We start from the raw sequence: 20751 nt of genomic DNA on the forward strand, positions 1-20751 counted from the left end.
GAGGAGGAGTCAGAACCAGAACCGCACCGAGGAGGAGGAGTCAGAACCAGAACCGCACTGAGGAGGAGGAGGAGTCAGAACCGGAACTGCACCGAGGAGGAGGAGTCAGAACCAGAACCGCACTGAGGAGGAGGAGGAGTCAGAACCGGAACCGCACCGAGGAGGAGGAGTCAGAACCAGAACTGCACCGAGGAGGAGGAGTCAGAACCAGAACCGCACCGAGGAGGAGGAGTCAGAACCAGAACCGCACTGAGGAGGAGGAGGAGTCAGAACCGGAACCGCACCGAGGAGGAGGAGTCAGAACCAGAACTGCACCGAGGAGGAGGAGTCAGAACCAGAACCGCACCGAGGAGGAGGAGTCAGAACCAGAACCGCACTGAGGAGGAGGAGGAGTCAGAACCGGAACCGCACCGAGGAGGAGGAGTCAGAACCGGAACCGCACCGAGGAGGAGGAGTCAGAACCAGAACCGCACCGAGGAGGAGGAGTCAGAACCAGAACCGCACCGAGGAGGAGGAGGAGTCAGAACCGGAACCGCACCGAGGAGGAGGAGTCAGAACCAGAACCGCACCGAGGAGGAGGAGTCAGAACCAGAACCGCACAGAGGAGGAGGAGGAGTCAGAACCGGAACCGCACCGAGGAGGAGGAGTCAGAACCAGAACTGCACCGAGGAGGAGGAGTCAGAACCAGAACCGCACCGAGGAGGAGGAGTCAGAACCAGAACCGCACCGAGGAGGAGGAGTCAGAACCAGAACCGCACTGAGGAGGAGGAGGAGTCAGAACCAGAACCGCACTGAGGAGGAGGAGGAGTCAGAACCGGAACCGCACCGAGGAGGAGGAGTCAGAACCAGAACTGCACCGAGGAGGAGGAGTCAGAACCAGAACCGCACCGAGGAGGAGGAGTCAGAACCAGAACCGCACTGAGGAGGAGGAGGAGTCAGAACCGGAACCGCACCGAGGAGGAGGAGTCAGAACCGGAACCGCACCGAGGAGGAGGAGTCAGAACCAGAACCGCACCGAGGAGGAGGAGTTAGAACCAGAACCGCACCGAGGAGGAGGAGGAGTCAGAACCGGAACCGCACCGAGGAGGAGGAGTCAGAACCAGAACCGCACCGAGGAGGAGGAGTCAGAACCAGAACCGCACAGAGGAGGAGGAGGAGTCAGAACCGGAACCGCACCGAGGAGGAGGAGTCAGAACCAGAACTGCACCGAGGAGGAGGAGTCAGAACCAGAACCGCACCGAGGAGGAGGAGTCAGAACCAGAACCGCACCGAGGAGGAGGAGTCAGAACCAGAACCGCACTGAGGAGGAGGAGGAGTCAGAACCAGAACCGCACTGAGGAGGAGGAGGAGTCAGAACCGGAACCGCACCGAGGAGGAGGAGTCAGAACCAGAACTGCACCGAGGAGGAGGAGTCAGAACCAGAACCGCACCGAGGAGGAGGAGTCAGAACCAGAACCGCACTGAGGAGGAGGAGGAGTCAGAACCGGAACCGCACCGAGGAGGAGGAGTCAGAACCGGAACCGCACCGAGGAGGAGGAGTCAGAACCAGAACCGCACTGAGGAGGAGGAGGAGTCAGAACCAGAACTGCACCGAGGAGGAGGAGTCAGAACCAGAACCGCACCGAGGAGGAGGAGTCAGAACCAGAACCGCACTGAGGAGGAGGAGGAGTCAGAACCGGAACCGCACCGAGGAGGAGGAGTCAGAACCAGAACCGCACTGAGGAGGAGGAGGAGTCAGAACCGGGCCGAGCTGTTCAGGAACGGGTCCCCACGGCGACTAAAGAAACATACAACTCTACATACAAACTAATGCAGAATGCAATTCACAAAATGTGTGTGTGTGTGTGTGTGTGTGTGTGTGTGTGTGTGTGTGTGTGTGGGGGGGCTCCAGGTGCACCCAGAGGCCAACCGAGACGCTCCATCAGCTCTGAGCAGGCGGGGGGGCAAGGGGTGGGGGGAGCAGGATGAGTGAAGTGTGTGTGTGTGTGTGTGTGTGTGTGTGTGTGTGTGTGTGTGTGTGTGTGTGTGTGTGTGTGTGTGTGTGTGTGTGTGTGCGTGTGTGTGTGTGTGGGCAGCCAGCCGGGGAGACTGAGAGGTCAGTCATCGTCCGGGGGGGAGATGAACTTCAGACCCCCCACCCCCCCCCCCCCGAACACACACACACACATTCACACACACACCCTCGAACAGTAATCTGTGACACACAATCAGACAGACGGACGGAATTAGAGTTTTTTTTACTAAATAGTTGTCCTATCCAGCCGAGTGATCGGCTGGACCTTACAGCCGTCTGATTGGCTGGACCTTACAGCCGTCTGATTGGGCTGGACCTTACAGCCGTCTGATTGGGCTGGACCTTACAGCCGTCTGATTGGGCTGGACCTTACAGCCGTCTGATTGGGCTGGACCTTACAGCCGTGTGATTGGGCTGGACCTTACAGCCGTCTGATTGGGCTGGACCTTACAGCCGTGTGATTGGGCTGGACCTTACAGCCGTCTGATTGGGCTGGACCTTACAGCCGTCTGATTGGGCTGGACCTTACAGCCGTCTGATTGGGCTGGACCTTACAGCCGTCTGATTGGGCTGGACCTTACAGCTGTGTGATTGGGCTGGACCTTACAGCCGTCTGATTGGGCTGGACCTTACAGCCGTCTGATTGGGCTGGACCTTACAGCCGTGACCTCATTCTGCACCCGGTGCACTGCTCTCTGTGGTCAGGGTCTAGCACCCAGGTGGAATGACAGAACATCCCATAATAGGCCTGGTGCAGCAGGCCTCTAACACGTGTTGGTGATGATCCATCACCTGTCATTCAGTGCTGTTACATAGCAACGCATGACTGCCAGTCTGTACCGAGGAAGAGCTCGGAGGGGGCGTGGTCTGAGGAAGAGCCAACAGGGGGCGTGGTCTGAGGAAGAGCCAACAGGGGGCGTGGTCTGAGGAAGATCTAGGAGGGGGCGTGGTCTGAGGAAGAGCTAGGAGGGGGCGCGGTCTGAGGAAGAGCTAGGAGGGGGCGTGGTCTGAGGAAGAGCGAGCAGTGGGCGTGGTCGGATGAAGGGCTAGGAGGGGGCGTGGTCTGAGGAAGGGCCAACAGGGGGCGTGGTCTGTAGGGGAGCTGGGGGCGTGCTCTTTATGGGGGGTTTGGCCTGTCGGGGAGCTAGGAGGGGCGTGGTCTGTAGGGGGGGGGGGGCGGGGGGGATCGTTTTTCAAGAGAAACTTAAGAGACCCAAGACATAGCAACTTTACTGACTGTTGAAGCTAGCATCGGTCGCCATGGAGCCCAGAAAACAAACAGCAGAACCCAGAGAAGTTGGGATGCTGATATCTGAGGTGTACAGGCCAAGACAAACCCCTGAGATGAGACTCTTGAGGAAAACAACGAATGTTTCCATGCAGATGATCTGATACGCGAGAGAGTGAAACACAACCTAACGATCCGCTCGGCACATACAGAGTACTGGAAGAAGAACTACGGAAGCCCTCCCAACACACCTTGAGGAGGGAGGGTGAGCGCTGGCACGGGGGTCAGCACTCCAGACGACCCCCTGACGATGAAAAGCCCTCCTCACCAGGAGCTACTAAACCAAAGGAGTGGCTTGCTGCCGGCCAGTGAGACTGGGATCACTCCAGGAGAGGATCCCCTCCGCTGACTCACAGAGACCACTCGGCTGCTCAGTACCCCAGATCTGTTCGATCTGGGGTAGGAGCCCTGAATAGCTCCAATCACTGATAGATGGGTTCCACTAATGAGTGTCCTTGACCCCCCCACACTATTGAAGGAGTGTATCAAGCTGTCCAAAACATAGAATTACATATTAACGACAACACCAACAAAAGGAGAGAAAACACAAGCAAGAAAATCGAAGAAAAGCACTGGTTTGACACCGAGTGCCACAACTTTATGAAACATGGGAGAAAATGGTCAAACCGGACACAGAGATCCAAACAATGAGCACATTCAGCTTCAGTCCTGTGAGATGTAAAGTCCTACAAAAAAACAATCAGAATCAGAGAGACTCCACAGAAAAAACACTAGTAAGATGGATAGCTTCACGCTGTTATCATTGTGGGACCACTAGAATTCTCCATTTAAAACAAAAAATGACGAACTAGCTAATCAAGATGGAGAGACAGAATGAACAATTTCACACTCTGTTTCGAACCAACAGCAGCAGGGCATGACCTAGAAAACCACTCACACATTGAACTTAGACAATATGGAAGTATTTGGACCGAGAGAGAGAGAGAGACAGAGAGAGAGAGAGAGAGAGAGAGAGAGAGAGTCAGAGAGAGAGACAGAGGCAGGCAGACAGACAAAGAGAGACAGACAGACAGACAGACAGACAGACAGACAGGGAGTGAGAGACAGAGTCAGAGACAGAGAGAGTGAGAGACAGAGTCAGAGACAGAGAGAGAGAGAGCAACAGAGAGAGAGAGAGAGAGAGAAAGACAGAGAGACAGAAAGAGAGCGAGAGAGAGAGTGTGCGACAGACAGAGAGAGAGAGCAAGAGACAGACAGAGAGAGAGAGACAGAGCGAAAGACACATCCTTTGAGTTCCAGACATCAAAGCTTCAGTGAAACCATGAAATTACAGGTGAGGTGTCAATTACCCTTTGAAACCAAACCTTCTGCCAGACCCTGCAAGACCCAGCCCGCCCACACACACACTCTGGGTGTGTGTGTGTGTGTGTGTGTGTGTGTGTGTGTGTTTGGGTGTGAAGGAGGTAATTCAAAGCTACATTAGGACCTTTTTATACTGATTTCATGTTGTCAACAGACCTGTAAAACCTCCCATCTTCCATCTCTCTCTCACATACAAACACACACACACACACACACACACACACACACACACACACACGCTCACACACACACACACACACACACACACACACACACACACACACACACACACACACACACTCACACACACACAGTTAATTAAATCACCTACACTTCCCTTCTTCCTCGGGGGCTGGCTTTAGATCCCATCCAATGACTACAAAGCTAGACTTCATGGGTTTTGACAGCAGCCAATCAGCAGGCATCTGATCCATCTTACCTTCCATAATAAAAACAATCCTGGTATGTTATCTTATGTAATGGATGCAATGCTATAATGTGATAATATGATGTCATAATGTAATAATGTGATGTAATTATGCAATTTAAGGATGTAAAAATGTAATAATGTACTTTGAATATATAATAATGTGATGTAATTGTATCATTAATAAGTAAGTCATTTTTTTATAGTGGCATTATGTAACATACATTTTATAAATATATAAAGTAATGTAATAATGTAATGATTTGATAATGGCATAATGTAAGCGAATGCAACATTATGTCATAATTTAATAATGTGATGCAAAAATGTAATAATATATCGGTTTCATGGAACGCACAAAATCCTAATCTTAATAATTGAATAATGTACTGTCTTAATTTAATTTAATAATGTATGGTAATGCTAAATAATGATCAGAACATGACAGGATGAGACTATAGATACATTTACCATAGCATAGGACTTAAGTTAACTTATCTTAACAAAGGACTATAGATAGCTATCAGAACATAGAACTTAAGTTAACTGTATCATAACAAAGGACTATAGTTAACTTTAGATGGTATCAGAACATAAAGGAACCGTAGACAAGCAGACAGCAAACAGCTTTTGGTTTGTGTGTTGTTTGGTCGGTTCATTTCTGATGCTGACATCGGACCGCGTTGGAAACATACGACTAAACATCTGATGCAGAAGATACAACCTGGTGCAAGGACCTCAACAGCTTAACCATGTAAACAACGCACACACACACACACACACACACACACACACACACACACACACACAGACACACACACACACACACACACACACACACACACACAGACAACAGAAGCTGAAATCAAAGAGTCTGGACAGGAAGTTAAGCACACTGTATCAGCACACAAAGACACACACACACACACACACGCACACACACACACACACACACACAAACACACACACACACACACACACACACAAACACACACACACACGCACACAGGGAGGGAACAGTGGAGGGAGAGGAGATGTTGACAAGCTGGAGCAGGTAGTGAAGAGCTCTCCTTAAATAACACGAGACGGACAGACAGACAGTCAGACAGACAGACAGACAGAGAGACAGACAGACAGACCCCCCCTGGGTTCTACATGTTCCGATGAGGTTCTGAAGGATAACTCTGTTGGTTTCAGTTACTAATTGGTTGGTTAGTTTTTAATCACACAAATACTCTAAACACGCAAACACGCGCACACACTCTGGTTTGAAACAGGATGCGGGACAAGCTCTGAGTTGTTGCCGTTTTCAGAGGATGGTAAAGAGGTTTGATTCTGATTGGGCGGTTTGGTAGGATGTCAGAGGAAGGTGAACAGTGATTGGTTTAGAGAAGAAGCTGGGAGGTCCTTGAAAGCCAATGCGGTGTCTATACTAGAGTCCTTTCCTCAAGGTAGGAAACATGAAGGGGCATAGGAGAGTAGGAAGCATAGGAGGCATCCTAGGACCTGTCTGTGAACTGTCTGAACCCTACCTGCTCCTTAATGACCTGTCTAACCCCTACCTGCTCTTTAATGACCTGTCTCTGTACTGTCTAACCCCTACCTGCTCCTTAATGACCTGTCTCTGTACTGTCTAACCCCTACCTGCTCCTTAATGACCTGTCTCTGTACTGTCTAACCCCTACCTGCTCCTTAATGACCTCTCCGTACTGTCTAACCCCTACCTGCTCCTTAATGACCCGTCTCTGTACTGTCTAACCCCTACCTGCTCCTTAATGACCTGTCTCTGTACTGTCTAACCCCTACCTGCTCCTTAATGACCTGTCTCTGTACTGTCTAACCCCTACCTGCTCCTTAATGACCCGTCTCTGTACTGTCTAACCCCTACCTGCTCCTTAATGACCTGTCTCTGTACTGTCTAACCCCTACCTGCTCCTTAATGACCTGTCTCTGTACTGTCTAACCCCTACCTGCTCCTTAATGACCTGTCTCTGTACTGTCTAACCCCTACCTGCTCCTTAATGACCTCTCCGTACTGTCTAACCCCTACCTGCTCCTTAATGACCTGTCTCTGTACTGTCTAACCCCTACCTGCTCCTTAATGACCTGTCTCTCTACTGTCTAACCCCTACCTGCTCCTTAATGACCTGTCTCTGTACTGTCTAACCCCTACCTGCTCCTTAATGACCTCTCCGTACTGTCTAACCCCTCACTGATAGACCAGTCCACCAGGGTTCACGAGGAGAGTGCAGATCAGCCTCCTATGAATCATCTGCAGAGGCGCTGCCTGGAGCCCTGCTGTCAGACCCCCTCTGCAACGCGAGACCCCTCCTCCCGCGTGGGGCTGACTCTCTAACGGGCGCTGACACCGGACCTGGGCGGCGGCGGCGGCAGAGGGGGATTAGCTTTCAGCGCCACCCAGCAGAGCGCCGCTGCTCCGCGTGCGGCGCGAAGCGGGAGCTAATTACAGGTGGGCCTACCTGGCCGGGACCGGGGCCGGCTGACAGCCTCCACACCTGTCTAGCCACAACAGGCCGGGTCTCCAGGAACCCCGCACTCAGGTGCGGAGCTCCAGGTGAGCCGGCTCCTCCCCTCGACGACCGTTGCTATGTTCATCCAGTCCGGTTGCCTGGCCGAATCATCCTGATAACAACCGTCACTTTCCAGGGTTCTCATTGGTGGGTGTGGTGGGTTCACAGCGGACTGACCCTGATACATAGAACCCACTCAGCACATAGAACCCACTCAGTACATAGAACCCACTCAGCAAATAGAACCCACTCAGTACATAGAACCCACTCAGTACATAGAACCCACTCAGCACATAGAACCCACTCAGTACATAGAACCCACTCAGTACATAGAACCCACTCAGCACATAGAACCCACTCAGCACATAGAACCCACTTAGCACATAGAACCCACTCAGCACATAGAACCCACTTAGCACATAGAACCCACTCAGTACATAGAACCCACTCAGTACGTAGAACCCACTCACTAGGTACCCCCTCCCCCTCTCTCCCTCCCCTGTCCCTCCCCCCTCTCTCCCTCCCCCCTCTCTCTCTCCCCCCTCTCTCTCTCCCTCCCAGCAGGTGGTCTTGCTTTCTCCAGTGATATGAATCTCCGAAAATTACAACTGCTCAACCAACAAGTTCACACACATCTCTCTCTCTCTCTCTCTCTCTCTCTCTCAGGTAATCTCAGACTGTGTCACACACCCCTCTCTCACCCTTCAGTCAGCCAGACAGATTCCCAACGAGGACAAAGACCGATTTATCCCCCCCACCCCCCCACCCCCCCCCCCCCCCCCCACACACACACACACACACACACACACACGCACACAAACACACACACACTCCCCCCCCCCCCCGTCCTGGGAGGGAGCTGTGTACACAGGCATGCTTGTGTGTACATGAAGGAATGCGCACACTTAGTTCACGGGAAGATTCATTCATAAACACAATTTGAACACACTCCTGGTGAAACAAATCACTCACTTGTACCTACACACATTCATACTGAAAATACAATACGTCATAAAGGGCACAGATAGCATTCACACACCGAGACGAGGGCCAACTATCGGGTCATCTCCAGGCTTTGACTGTGAACAAAATATCGGTGAATCGTTTTTAAAAGTATTTTAGAAAATGTCACAAAAGTGTGTGGATGACGGCGGGTTCCAGCAGCCGCACCTGGCCGTGTCTGATTGGACTCTGGGGCTAGTGGCGCTGCACACCTGTTGAACGCTGAGTAGTCATTGTGCACAGGATAAACCAGCCGTCACTACGCACACTGAGAGACCTCCTGGGTGGCAACATCGCCAGGCCACGTAGCATGATCACACCTTTACAGTGAACAGGTTTTTTAACATGTGGTCAGTTATGTTTTAGCTTAGACGGGTAAAGCGCTTTGGATGAACGCTATGTAAATGCAGTCCATAGCATTAGCAACAATGAACCCGGGGTCAAATCCTTTCAAAGGAACCGAGCCTCCGTAAATCGGAACATCTCAACACAACAACTAAATGATGACTGATGGGAAACACTGGCACCCCCTGCATCAAGAGCTTCTGAAACATACAACAATAACAACAATACAAAATACAAAAAAAGGCTGAAATGGAAGCTTGGGGGCCCCTTGTGTCTTGGGGGGCCCAATGCAACAGCATAGTCCGTATATAGCAAGAAGCGGCCACTCCCACACACTCACGCACACACACACACACACACACACACACACACACACACACACACACACACACACACACACACACACACACACACAGAAGTGTGTCCCTAAAGAACACAGAGCTATTGTTCTTTAGGTACTAGGTTAGAGGTGGTGAGTTTAGGTATTAGGTTAGAGATGGTTAGTTTGGGTATCATGTAAGTTATGATTGTTAGTTTGGGTGTTAGGTTAGAAATGGTTAGTCTAGGTATTAGGTTAGGTTAAGTTAACGTAAAATATGAATAGGTTGCTATGAATTATGTGTGAGTGTGTCAGTCGCACCAATAGGGGTCAGTGTAGGACAGAGTGTTTGTGTGTGTGCGTGCGTGTGTGTGTGTATGAGCAATAGCCCTGTCAGTTCTTGTGTATCTGTTTAGTGCAACTCGTATTTACAGGAGGATCCTGTAACAGTTTGCAACGGTTCAGACCACTGAGCAGATTGAGCAATAAACACAGAAGCTGGAGGAGCTTTCTGGGACCGTGTGTGTGTGTGTGTGTGTGTGTGTGCGTGTGTGTGTGTGTGTGTCTTTCTCAGGTCCTATGTCCTTCTAATTAAGGGGATTTAATTCACCTGTGTGACAGAAATCACAGCGTGACGGGGAGGCGGAACAGTTTTTGACCGATAATGATTTTTTTGAAAATAGATTGCAATAGTGACTGAAACTATCCTTTGTTTTACCTTTTAAACTTAAAACAAATCATTTTGTTTAAAGCTGTGTTTAATTAAGCATATTTGTTTCACTTTGCATCAGCGATTGCTTTGTTATTGTTTTGGATCGCGCGTCTTCCTCCCGCTCCTAAAGTGGCTTTTTAATCTGGGCAGAAGGCCACTATAGGGAGTGTTTGTTATAGGGAGTGATTATTATCAGGGTGAGGGATGCGTCCTCCCAGAGGAGCGGGGTCTATAAGAGCCGGCCGGCCGGGGCAGCGGCAGAACGCTCCAGGATGAAGCTCTGCCTGCTGATCGCTCTGCTGGCGCTGCTCTCCTCTCAAAGTGAGTGCTCCGATGGGTGGCTTAGTGACCCGTAGCTCGTTAGAAAAGTGTCCTGTACGGGTAGCTCACCTTACTACCCATCCTGTTAGAGGTATTGAGCAGGATGGGTAGTTAGGTTAGTCCTTCACTAACCTAACTACCCATCCTGTGAAATACTTAACAGGATGGGTAGTAAGGTGATCTGACAGTATGGGTAGTTGGATCACCTTACTACCCATCCTGTTATGTATTTCAGAGGATGGGTAATAAGGTTAGTCCTTCACTAACCCAACTACCCATCCTGTTAGAGGTCTTTAACAGGATGGGTAGTTAAAGACTTCTAACAGGATGTGAATTTAGGTTAGTAGTTATTAGTTAGTATTCACTAACTAATCTCTTGTCACCTGTGTGTGGATGATGGCTGGTTTAAGCCCCCCATCATCCACACACTCAGCATTTATATTTTTAGTTTGTATTTTATCTTATTGTAGTATCTTTGAGTACCTACAAAACCTCTCCATTAATTGTGTGTGTGTGTGTGTGTGTGTGTGTGTGTGTGTGTGTGTGTGTGTGCGCGCGCTTGGGTCAGGTGAGGGAATCATGGGAGGGCAGGAAGCTCCGGCTCATTCGCGCCCATATATGGCCTCCATCCAGATGCCGAACGGAGAGAACTGGAAGCACGAGTGCGGTGGCTTCCTGGTGGCCGACCAATGGGTGATGACGGCGGTCCACTGCCTTCCAACCGGGTAAACAAACACTTGGTTGTTGTTTTCACCTGCTGATGGTGGGGTCGTTGTTGTTTACGTCTGGTGATGGTGTTGGTTGTGTACTTCTTGCGAGTGTGTGTAGTGTTGTGCACTTCTGCTGATGGTGTAGTGTGGTGTCCTTCTTGTGATGGCGTTTGTTGTTGTTTACTTCTGCTGATGGTGTTTGTTGTTGTTTACTTCTGGTGATGGTGTTTGTTGTTTACTCTGCTAATGGTCTTTGTTGTTGTTTACTCCTGCTGATGGTGTTTGTTGGTTGTTGCAGGGCCAACGGGAGGAAGGTGGTGCTCGGAGCTCATTCGCTGTCAGGCACGGAGGAAACCAAACAGACGTTTGATATTGTAGTTCACAACAATCCAAACTTCAACCGGCATAACTACGACAACGACATCGCTTTACTCAAGGTCACCTCATACTGTTAATCACTGTAAAGGTCACCTTGATACTGTTAATCACTGTAAAGGTCACCTCATACTGTTAATCACTGTAAAGGTCACCTCATACTGTTAATCACTTTACTCAAGGTCACCTCATACTGTTAATCACTGTAAAGGTCACCTTGATTCTGTTAATCACTTTACTCAAGGTCACCTCATACTGTTAATCACTTTACTCAAGGTCACCTCATACTGTTAATCACTTTACTCAAGGTCACCTCATACTGTTAATCACTGTAAAGGTCACCTTGATACTGTTAATCACTGTAAAGGTCACCTCGTACTGTTAATCACTGTAAAGGTCACCTTGGTACTGTTAATCACTATAAAGGTCATCTCATACTGTTAATCATTTTACTAAAGGTCATCTCATACTGTTAATCACTATAAAGGTCATCTCATACTGTTAATCATTTTACTAAAGGTCATCTCATACTGTTAATCAATGTAAAGGTCACCTCAGTGTTAATCACTTTACTAAAGGGCACCTCACACTGTCAATCCCTTTACTATGTGTCACCTCTAGTACAGTTAATCTAATCTTTACTAAACTTTAGTAGAGTTAATCACTGTACTATAGTGTAAAGTCTATAGAAGCTTTAAACTTACCTTTTATTAATACATTCTTCGAGTAGCTGTAAGAATATTTTATCAATGTATCCTCATAGTAGCTGTAAAGTATATTTTATCAATATATTCTCATAGTAGCTGTTAAGTATCTTTTATCAATATATTCTAGTAAATGTAAAGTATATTTTAACAATATATTCTAGTAAATGTATTCTACTAGAATATATGCTATGCTGTAAACTCTCCGATGACGTCTCTCGTCCCGCTCATCTTCCAGCTGGACCGGCCAATCACAGCGTCCGAGTCGGTGAGAGCCATCGCGTACCAGCGGGCGGGAGATACCAACCCACCTATAGGTGCGGCGGTGGAGACTGCTGGCTGGGGTTCGGTCAACAACCTGGAGGGCCGCACGGACCGTCTGAAGGAGGTGGTCATGGACGTCGTGGACCCCGTGCTGTGCGCTCGCTACGACTACTACGGCTCAAAGTTCACCGGCAACATGATGTGCTCCCACAAGCTGTGCCCCAAACCCTGCAGACACAGAACCAAGACCGAGGATACATGCGATGTAAGACTCACCAACAGGAACCACCGAGAAGGACAGATGTCCTCGTTAACTGATTTATAAGGACTCAATGCTCTGTATACTACGGCTTCTTTAGTTAACTGTTTTATAAGGACTCAATGCTCTGTAAACTACGGCTTCTTGAGTGAAATGTTTTATAAGGAATCAAGGCTCTCTAGACTAAAGCTTCTACTGCTACTGTTTTAATAGGACTCATGATTCTGTATACTACAGCTTCTTGAGTTCAATATTTTATAAGGACTCAATGCTCTGTATACTACAGCTTAACTGTTTTATAAGGAATCAAGGCTCTCTAGACTAAAGCTTCTTCTGCTGCTGTTTTATAAGGACTCAAGACTGCATGCTACAGCTTGTGTTGACTCTTTCATAAGGACTAAGCTCACTGTTTTATGAGGACCTTCTTCTTGTGTTTCAGGGAGATTCGGGCGGACCTCTCATCTATCAGGGCGTGGTCGTAGGGATCACATCCAACGGCGGGAAGAAATGCGGTCAGGTGAAGAAGCCGGGTATCTACACTATCATCTCCCACTACACCGAGTGGATCAACAGCACAATGGCCCCGTAGCCCCGTCACCTCCCTCTACACCAACCTGACCCGGTTAACACCATCACCCCCCCTCTACTCCACCCTGGGCACAATAGCAGCCCCAGGACAGCCAACCCAAGCATATCTCAGGGTTACCATGACGTCATTGCTACATACTAAACATGTATCTGGATCACTGATGCATTTTATACATGGCGATATATGATGCTAACAATAACATTTCTAGCCATATCCAATATATATACATAGATCACCCTGCAACACATTAAAGATGTTCTAATAAAGAAATTGTAGAAAAGTTTGTATTTTTTCACAACAAATGGAAAAGCCAGATGGCAGCAGGAGATAGAACATTTTTGTATCCCAAGCTCTCCTTAACAAGGCAAAAAATAAAATACAAATATTATAAGGTACAGTGCAATTAAAAACATCATTAACATAAAACTAGGATATATGTACAGTAGCTTCAGTGTCCTAAAAGAAACCCGCTGAGCTTAAACAGCCTTAAAACGGTGTCGGTGGGAGTTCAGGAGAAGCAGACGGCTGAGACAGAACAGACCAGCAGCTGTCAGGGGAGACGCCTTCCAAACGGTTCACAACAAACATGGGAACACTTCAGGAAGGGAACATTTCAACACACCATGGCGGAATCATCGGAAAACATCTGGAATCAAGGTTCTAAAAGTGTAAACATTACTTAACAAACCATTTCATTACAGAATGGTTGGAAGACAATTATCAAACTAACTGTCTGCATTCGCATACATACATGATAAACACATGGTTTAGAAGTCTCTTCAGAACATGAGAGCGCATGTCACACTGAATGTATCAGCCAGTACAACACTTAGAACTGGCCAACCATCCTCTTCTTCACCACTTGAATTTACACTTCTTCCGGGGAACATCTGGAAGACACAAGAGGCTCAATGAACGGTGAACGGTGAGGAACCCATTCATCTAGCTCCACACAAGACCTTCAGCTGAGCTTGGTTCTAGGTTCTCAACGTTCCAGCTAAAGCTGAGCTAGGTTCTAGGTCTAGCTCAACATTCTAGCCTAGGCTAAGCTAGGCTCTAGGTCATAATGTTCTAGCCTAGGCTGAGCTAGGTTCTAGGTTCTAGGTCTCAACGTTGCAGCTAAAGGTTCTTTGTCTGGAGTTGGACGTTCTTGGGAGTTCTCACCGTCAGTCGCATCTGCGGGGGCGGTGAGTCGACAGAGTTTAGTGTACTTGGCCGTTTCCTTCTTTATATCACCTAGGAGACAGCAAGCAGAGGTCATGAAACATCTCCCACCTCTGGCTGAAAGATAAGCACGGATGTGGATAGGGCCGGTGCCTGGAGGACAGAGAGTGAACGGTACTTTGGATGACGATGGTGGCGGCCTTGGACTTCAGCGTGGGTTTCCTTGGTGCTCTCTCGGAAATGTGACCGGACACCTCCACCTCCACCTGCCGATGTCGTCGCCACTTAGAGGCCTACACACACACACACACACACACACACACACCTCATTGGTAACCCTATGAATCCAAACAGTGTCCACACTGGTTCTCATCCGAGGGAGGGAGACAGACAGACAGACAGACAGACAGACAGACCTCTACTGCCTGGCCGAATGAGCGGGACTTGATCGATGCGAGGAGCAGAGCTCTGCTGGAACTCTGAGGAGAGGAGAGAAGAATCAGTCAGGACTCTAGCACCCCCTGGTGGTCAGGCTGAGCGCTGGACACCAGCATCCCCTGATGGTCAGCCTGAGCGCTGGATAACAGTAACCCCTGGTGGTCCGGCTGAGTGCTGGACACCAGCACTCCCTGGTGGTCAGGCTGAGCGCTGGACACCAGCACCCCCTGGTGGTCAGGCAGAGTGCTGGACACCAGCACCCCCTGGTGGTCAGGCTGAGCGCTGGACACCAGCACACCCTGGTGGTCAGGCAGAGTGCTGGACACCAGCACCCCCTGGTGGTCAGGCTGAGCACTGGACACCAGCACACCCTGGTGGTCAGGCAGAGTGCTGGACACCCCCTGGTCTTTTTTAACTAAATTAAGTGACTGGCTTGTCAACACTTACCACATCAATAAAACCAGAGATGGACCCTGACTCACCTCCTTCTTTGACGTCCCTTCACCGGAGTCTTCCTCATCCTGGACCGGAGTCTCCTAAAATAAGACACAGACATAGATCAGAGTGGACCGGAGTCTCCTAAGATGAGACACAGACATGGATCAGAGTGGACTGGAGTCTCCTAAAATGAGACACAGACATGGACCAGAGTGGACCGGAGTCTCCTAAGATGAGACACAGACATGGATCAGAGTGGACTGGAGTCTCCTAAGATGAGATAGACACAGACATGCTACAGATCGAGGTCCTTGACTAAGGGGCCTGGATTTAGTCCAGGTCCATGTCTAGCTGCTGGTCTAGGTCCTGATATAGGTACACATCCTGGTCCAGGTCAACATCTAGATCCTGGACTAGTCCAAGTCTTGGTCTAGGTACAGATCTAGATCATCTAGACTCTGAGAGGCTCACCATCTTTCCCTGCCAGTTGCTGAAATCCGTCACGGTCTGGCGGAGCTGTGGGACGAGGTCTCGGTTGACCAGGTCTCTGTCCACCTGGTCCAGGGACAGGCGGTATCGCTCATAGTGCTCATGCACATTGGACAGCTCCTGCAAAAGGTCACAGGTCAGAGGTCGTGCTTTATCGTTCCACACCTAACCTACTGGTACCCTGACGCCACTGGTTCTACTGGTACTGTCTGACGCCACTGGTACCCTGACACCACTGGTTCTACTGGTACTGACGCTACTGGTACCCTGACGCCACTGGTTCTACTGGTACTGACGCCACTGGTTCTACTGGTACCTTGATGCCACTGGTTCTACTGGTACTGACGCCACTGGTTCTACTGATACTGACGCCACTGGTTCTACTGGTACCCTGACGCCACTGGTTCTACTTGTACCTTGACGCCACTGGTTCTACTGGTACTGACGCCACTGGTACTGACGCCACTGGTTTTACCCGTTGAGTGTGAAAATAAGGATTTTATAATCAAACATAAAAGGATTTACACCAATGTAATGCGGAGTAAAATAAATAACAAGGTTAATGTGACGTCTGTAGCCGTGGTCGTGAGAGTTTATGACAATCCAACCCAAATATTTTTGGATTGTGGGGAGCTGGTTGCTGGGGGCGCAGCAGCATGTAGGAATGTGTCCCTTTTGGTCGATTCTGCGTTCCCTCAGGATGAGCAAGATTCCTTCGTGTGTGTCTAGATGTATCAATGTTTAGCTTTTAAATATTGTACGGAGGGAGAGTATTTTGAATTTTGGATGGGGTTGTCTTGATTTGTATATAGGATATTACTTTTAAAAAGTGGTGAATTATAAAACTTTAAAAGGATAAAAAAAAAAGACAAAACTAGTTCTGCCAGTAACCTGAAACAACCAGTTATACTAGCACCCTGACACAACTAGTTTTGTAGTAGTAGTATTTCTAGTATTGTTATTCTATATATTACTAGGTATTAAAGTAGTCCCTCACCACTGGGTATTACAGTAGTCCCTCAATCACCACTAGGTATTACAGTAGTCCCTCAATCACCACTAGGAATTACAGTAGTCCCTCACCAGTAGGTATTACAGTAGTCCCTCACCCCTAGACTACACTGTGTGGACGTGGTTTAACCCGAGAGGTTCCTCACCTCCAGCAGCTCACTGCTGATCAGTTCCTGGGGACGGGACGGTCGCTCTATGAAGTCCTCAACCACAATCTGCTTCTCCACCTTCCGGCTCCATTTGTACATCAACTGGTGAGAGATGAGGGGAGAGGAGGAGGAGAGAGGAGTAGAGAGGTAGATGAGAAGAGAGGAAGAGAGGAGTAGAGAGGGAGAGACGAGGGGAGAGGAATAGAGGAGTAGAGAGGGAGAGACGAGGGGAGAGGGTGAGTCTGATGTAAACAGATGCAGTGGTTCCTGCGGATTAGACCGATGAAACTCACAGGGTGGGGCATGGCTGCGAACCAGAAGGCATGCTGGGAGAACAGCTTCTTCAGAATGTAGACGCCGTCGAAGTGCTGAGCCTCCACAGCCTCCTTCTCAAACTTCTTCACCTCCTCCCAGTCCTTCAGACCCAGCTGGATCTACAGGAGGAGACAGAACAGCTGGATCTACAGGAGGACACGGAGCAGCTGGATCTGAATCCTGCGGAGAATGAAGAGCTCTGCATGCTCCACACCTTTCTCTCGCCTACGTTAAACGCGTTCGGAACAGAGACACACGACTAGAAGGCTGGCTCCGAGCTTCAAGCACTCTATCGCCAGGGAGGTTAAACAGACAGACACCAGGATGGGGATCGAACCTGCACTTTGGGCCTTGCCAGCTGTTCGTTGTACAGAGCGTAGAGGAGGTACAGAGCCCCCATGCGGATCTGGAAGGTGTAGGGGGACAGGAGGTACCGGCAGGCCGTGGTGAAGATCTGCGGGCTGAAGGACTTACCCTCAAACCTTTCTATTGTGCCGCTGGAAAGAACAGGACAGGACAGTTTATTAAACTATAACGTTATTTATACAGCCCTTGGGTATAGTAAGGTAATCTGCTGTACAGCAAGGCCCCCGCTTATGTCTTTATACATAGATATAATGGACAGGACTATTCACCACCTCATGTCTTCATAAGTTAGAAACACTGGAAGAGACTTTTCTTCTTCGAGCCTCCTTCCAGAGAGAGAGAGAGAGAGAGAGAGAGAGAGAGAGAGAGAGAGAGAGAGAGAGGAGAGACTCCTTCGAGAGAGAGAGAAAAGAGAGACTCCTTCGAGAGAGAGAGAGACTCCTTCCAGGGTCTTCTGACCCTAACCACCAGCAGCCCAGCAACTTACTAGAATATTTCATAAAACTTCATCTCCCTCCATATTTTCGCGAAGACCTCGAACCGTACAGACTCAGTCTTCTGAAAGCGCGCCAGCAGCTCTTCACAGTCGTCCTTCACCTGCTGTTTGCAGTAGTTCATTATAGGTAGATATGTATTCTATATTCTTATCGTTTATAGATCAATATAGTGTATGTATCTTTGTATATTAAAAAAAGGCGTCAATAGTGATGGTTAAATCCAGTTATAGCTTGACGGAGGATTAAAAGAATACAGAAATAAAAACATGTCCATAACGTGTCGCGTGTTTCTGACGTCACAGTTGTACTTTAAAATCTTAAAGTGACAGCGTCGTCCAGGCGGCCTCCCAAAGCTTCGAGGTCAATAAAGAATGGACGTCTATTATTTATGTTTTATTTGAACATATATATTTATATTACGTTTTTATTTATTATTTTAAATATTAGTATTATCATTGTACGAGAAACGGTCCATGAGATTGTAATAAGCATCCTAAAAGGGTCAAATTAGACAATAGTCTTCATTGTTGATTTTTGCTTTTCGTCTAAATGACTATTTGATTCATTAAAAACCTATGCTGGTAATCGTGTACAACTCTTAAGTTTTAATTCACGTTAATATGCTCACTAGATTTCTCCGGCAGGGTTTGACCGCATCACCGAGGCGGTGTTTGAACGCATCACTGTGGCGGATATGAGGAACGGTGACGTGGAGGCGGAGCGGACAGGTAGACCAGCGACCCGAGGACTTCAGCAGACCCACGAAGACTACTGGATATAATACACCACTCACACGTACACGTCGTGGTCGCAATCGCCTTTTTGGTTGCCGGAGGAGTCCCATAATACTTGATTTAAATCGTAAACAAGTGAGGATCCGCAAAGAAAATGGCGGAGGCGGACGGCTCCAGCAGAGCCTTCTTAGGACTGTCAGATGTTTCCATCTCTGAGGACATCCCGGTGGAGGGAGATATTTCCATGCCCCCAACCTCCAGCTTACAGGACGACGGGTTCTCCACCCTGGACGAGCCGGTGAAGGACACGGTCCTACGGGACCTGAAGGCGGTGGGGAACAAGTTCGTCCACGTCTTGTACCCCAAGAAGAGCAAAGCTCTGCTGCGGGACTGGGACCTGTGGGGTCCCCTGCTGCTGTGTGTCACGCTGGCCCTGCTTCTCCAGGGGGGGTCGGTGGACAGCAAGGACGACGGGGGCCCGCAGTTCGCCGAGGTCTTCGTCATCATCTGGTTCGGGTCGCTCATCATCACTTTGAACTCCAAGCTCCTGGGCGGAACCATCTCGTTCTTCCAGAGCCTGTGCGTCCTGGGCTACTGCATCATGCCCCTCACCGTCGCCATGGTGGTCTGCAGGATAGTCCTGCTGGGAGGCTCCGGGACCGTCAGCTTTGTGGTTCGGCTGGTTGTGGTCTGTGCATCCTTCGGCTGGTCCACTTTCGCCTCCACAGCCTTCCTGGCGGACAGTCAGCCACAGAACCGCAAGGCTCTGGTGGTCTACCCCGTGTTCCTCTTCTACTTCGTGATCGGTTGGATGATCCTCACCTTCGCCCCGGCGCAGTGACCCCGCCGGGCGAGGTCCGGAGTGCTGAACCCCTGGAGAGGAGGACTGTAGACCACGGGCCGGATGGTTGAAGACATCCTGGACTACGGAACTGACTGATTTTCTTCTGTTAGTCTGTCAGGGGGGTTAACCAAAGCGTACTATAACGGTGCATTGTTCTTCTGCTGGGTGGTCGTCTGCCAGCTGGTTGTCATGCGGAGGAGGGGAACCGCGGTCAGAAGGTTCAGTTTTTAGGGGACACTGAGGTAAAAGAGACACGACTTAGAAGCTTAAAAGCATTTAAACTTAACCAACTTGCCTGCTGATGTGGTCATGATTGCAAGTCGACGTAGAGGGGATGTCTCTGGAGACAATGCAATCCTTGTTTTATAAAAGCACGGGCTTTTGACCTCTTCTGGATCCCCTCATAGTGGATCCAGAAGAGGTCCACCTCTGGTGGGTCCAGAAGAGGTCCACCTCTGGTGGTCAGGTCTTCTTGGAATGGTCAACACAATGAATGTAGTGCATCTTGTTTTGGTCGCATTAATTTCCTAAATACAGCATATGCATCCAGTTCAGCAAGGGTTTACTTTTAGTCTTTTTGTGTTTTAATAGCGGCAGTGCGAGGTTTATTTAGTCTGTTAAACATTCTCCTTCCAACTTCTTTTCTGTTCAAACTTTATTTTCCATGTTCAGTATTTGATATGAAATGTCCCTTTATACCATGACTACTATCTGATGACTATCTTCTTCCTAATTGTATTTGATTCATTTATATTATGTTAATACTTGGGGAAGACTAATAAAACTAATCTGAACAAAACCAACCCATGTGGTTTCACCGTTCATCCAGCTGTAGCTACAATCGGGTACTGGTGACACCACATGAGAAGGGTCCACCGAGGTAGGATGGTTATAGGCGCGTTCATGGTCCTGGTCAGGGATGACGCACACGCTTACACGTGTTCCCGACAGCCACGGCTGGCGATTTGGCCTAAAAAGAAAATCTCCGATTTTTTCAATCCAAACCCGTTTATCGATTTTAATATTTTTTTTCTATAAATGACATATATATTTTTTAAGTTTGGATTTTATTTGAAGATTAACAGTGATTAACAAAAGCAAAATTTGGTTACCATAGACTTAA

General features: G+C 48.9%; 3 protein-coding genes across 4 annotated transcripts; 2 read left to right on the top strand and 1 right to left on the bottom strand.

Moving 5' to 3' along the window:
- Nucleotides 1–10233: 10233 nt before the first annotated feature.
- Nucleotides 10234–13183, top strand: cfd (complement factor D (adipsin); the record flags this gene model as incomplete). The annotated part of the gene is made up of 5 exons (XM_079752047.1): nucleotides 10234–10282; nucleotides 10851–11007; nucleotides 11291–11429; nucleotides 12310–12600; nucleotides 13034–13183. 5 exons carry the CDS (start codon nucleotides 10234–10236, stop codon nucleotides 13181–13183), a joined length of 786 nt encoding a protein of 261 aa, XP_079608173.1.
- A 272-nt stretch (nucleotides 13184–13455) lies between these two features.
- On the bottom strand, nucleotides 13456–18321 carry LOC307087320 (snRNA-activating protein complex subunit 1-like). Of its 2 annotated transcripts, XM_079752853.1 has the most exons (10): nucleotides 18041–18321; nucleotides 17525–17684; nucleotides 17166–17306; nucleotides 16870–16974; nucleotides 15695–15832; nucleotides 15268–15321; nucleotides 14764–14826; nucleotides 14526–14640; nucleotides 14348–14419; nucleotides 13456–14073 (listed from the first exon to the last, which is right to left on the bottom strand). In XM_079752853.1, exons 1-10 carry the CDS (start codon nucleotides 18169–18171, stop codon nucleotides 14039–14041), a joined length of 1014 nt encoding a protein of 337 aa, XP_079608979.1. In that variant the 5' UTR covers nucleotides 18172–18321; the 3' UTR covers nucleotides 13456–14038. The 2 variants fall into 2 exon arrangements, 1 of the variants encoding a protein (XP_079608979.1); XR_013812488.1 differs by having other exon boundaries at nucleotides 14033–14073; nucleotides 14348–14640.
- A 424-nt stretch (nucleotides 18322–18745) lies between these two features.
- Nucleotides 18746–20431, top strand: yipf6 (Yip1 domain family, member 6). Its single transcript, XM_079752095.1, has one exon. It carries the CDS (start codon nucleotides 18939–18941, stop codon nucleotides 19623–19625), a length of 687 nt encoding a protein of 228 aa, XP_079608221.1. The 5' UTR covers nucleotides 18746–18938; the 3' UTR covers nucleotides 19626–20431.
- The last annotated feature ends 320 nt before the right edge of the window (nucleotides 20432–20751 follow it).

The sequence above is a fragment of the Pollachius pollachius genome (genome assembly GCF_949987615.1).
Source record: "Pollachius pollachius genome assembly, chromosome: 15".
In the NCBI taxonomy this organism is placed as follows: domain Eukaryota; kingdom Metazoa; phylum Chordata; class Actinopteri; order Gadiformes; family Gadidae; genus Pollachius; species Pollachius pollachius.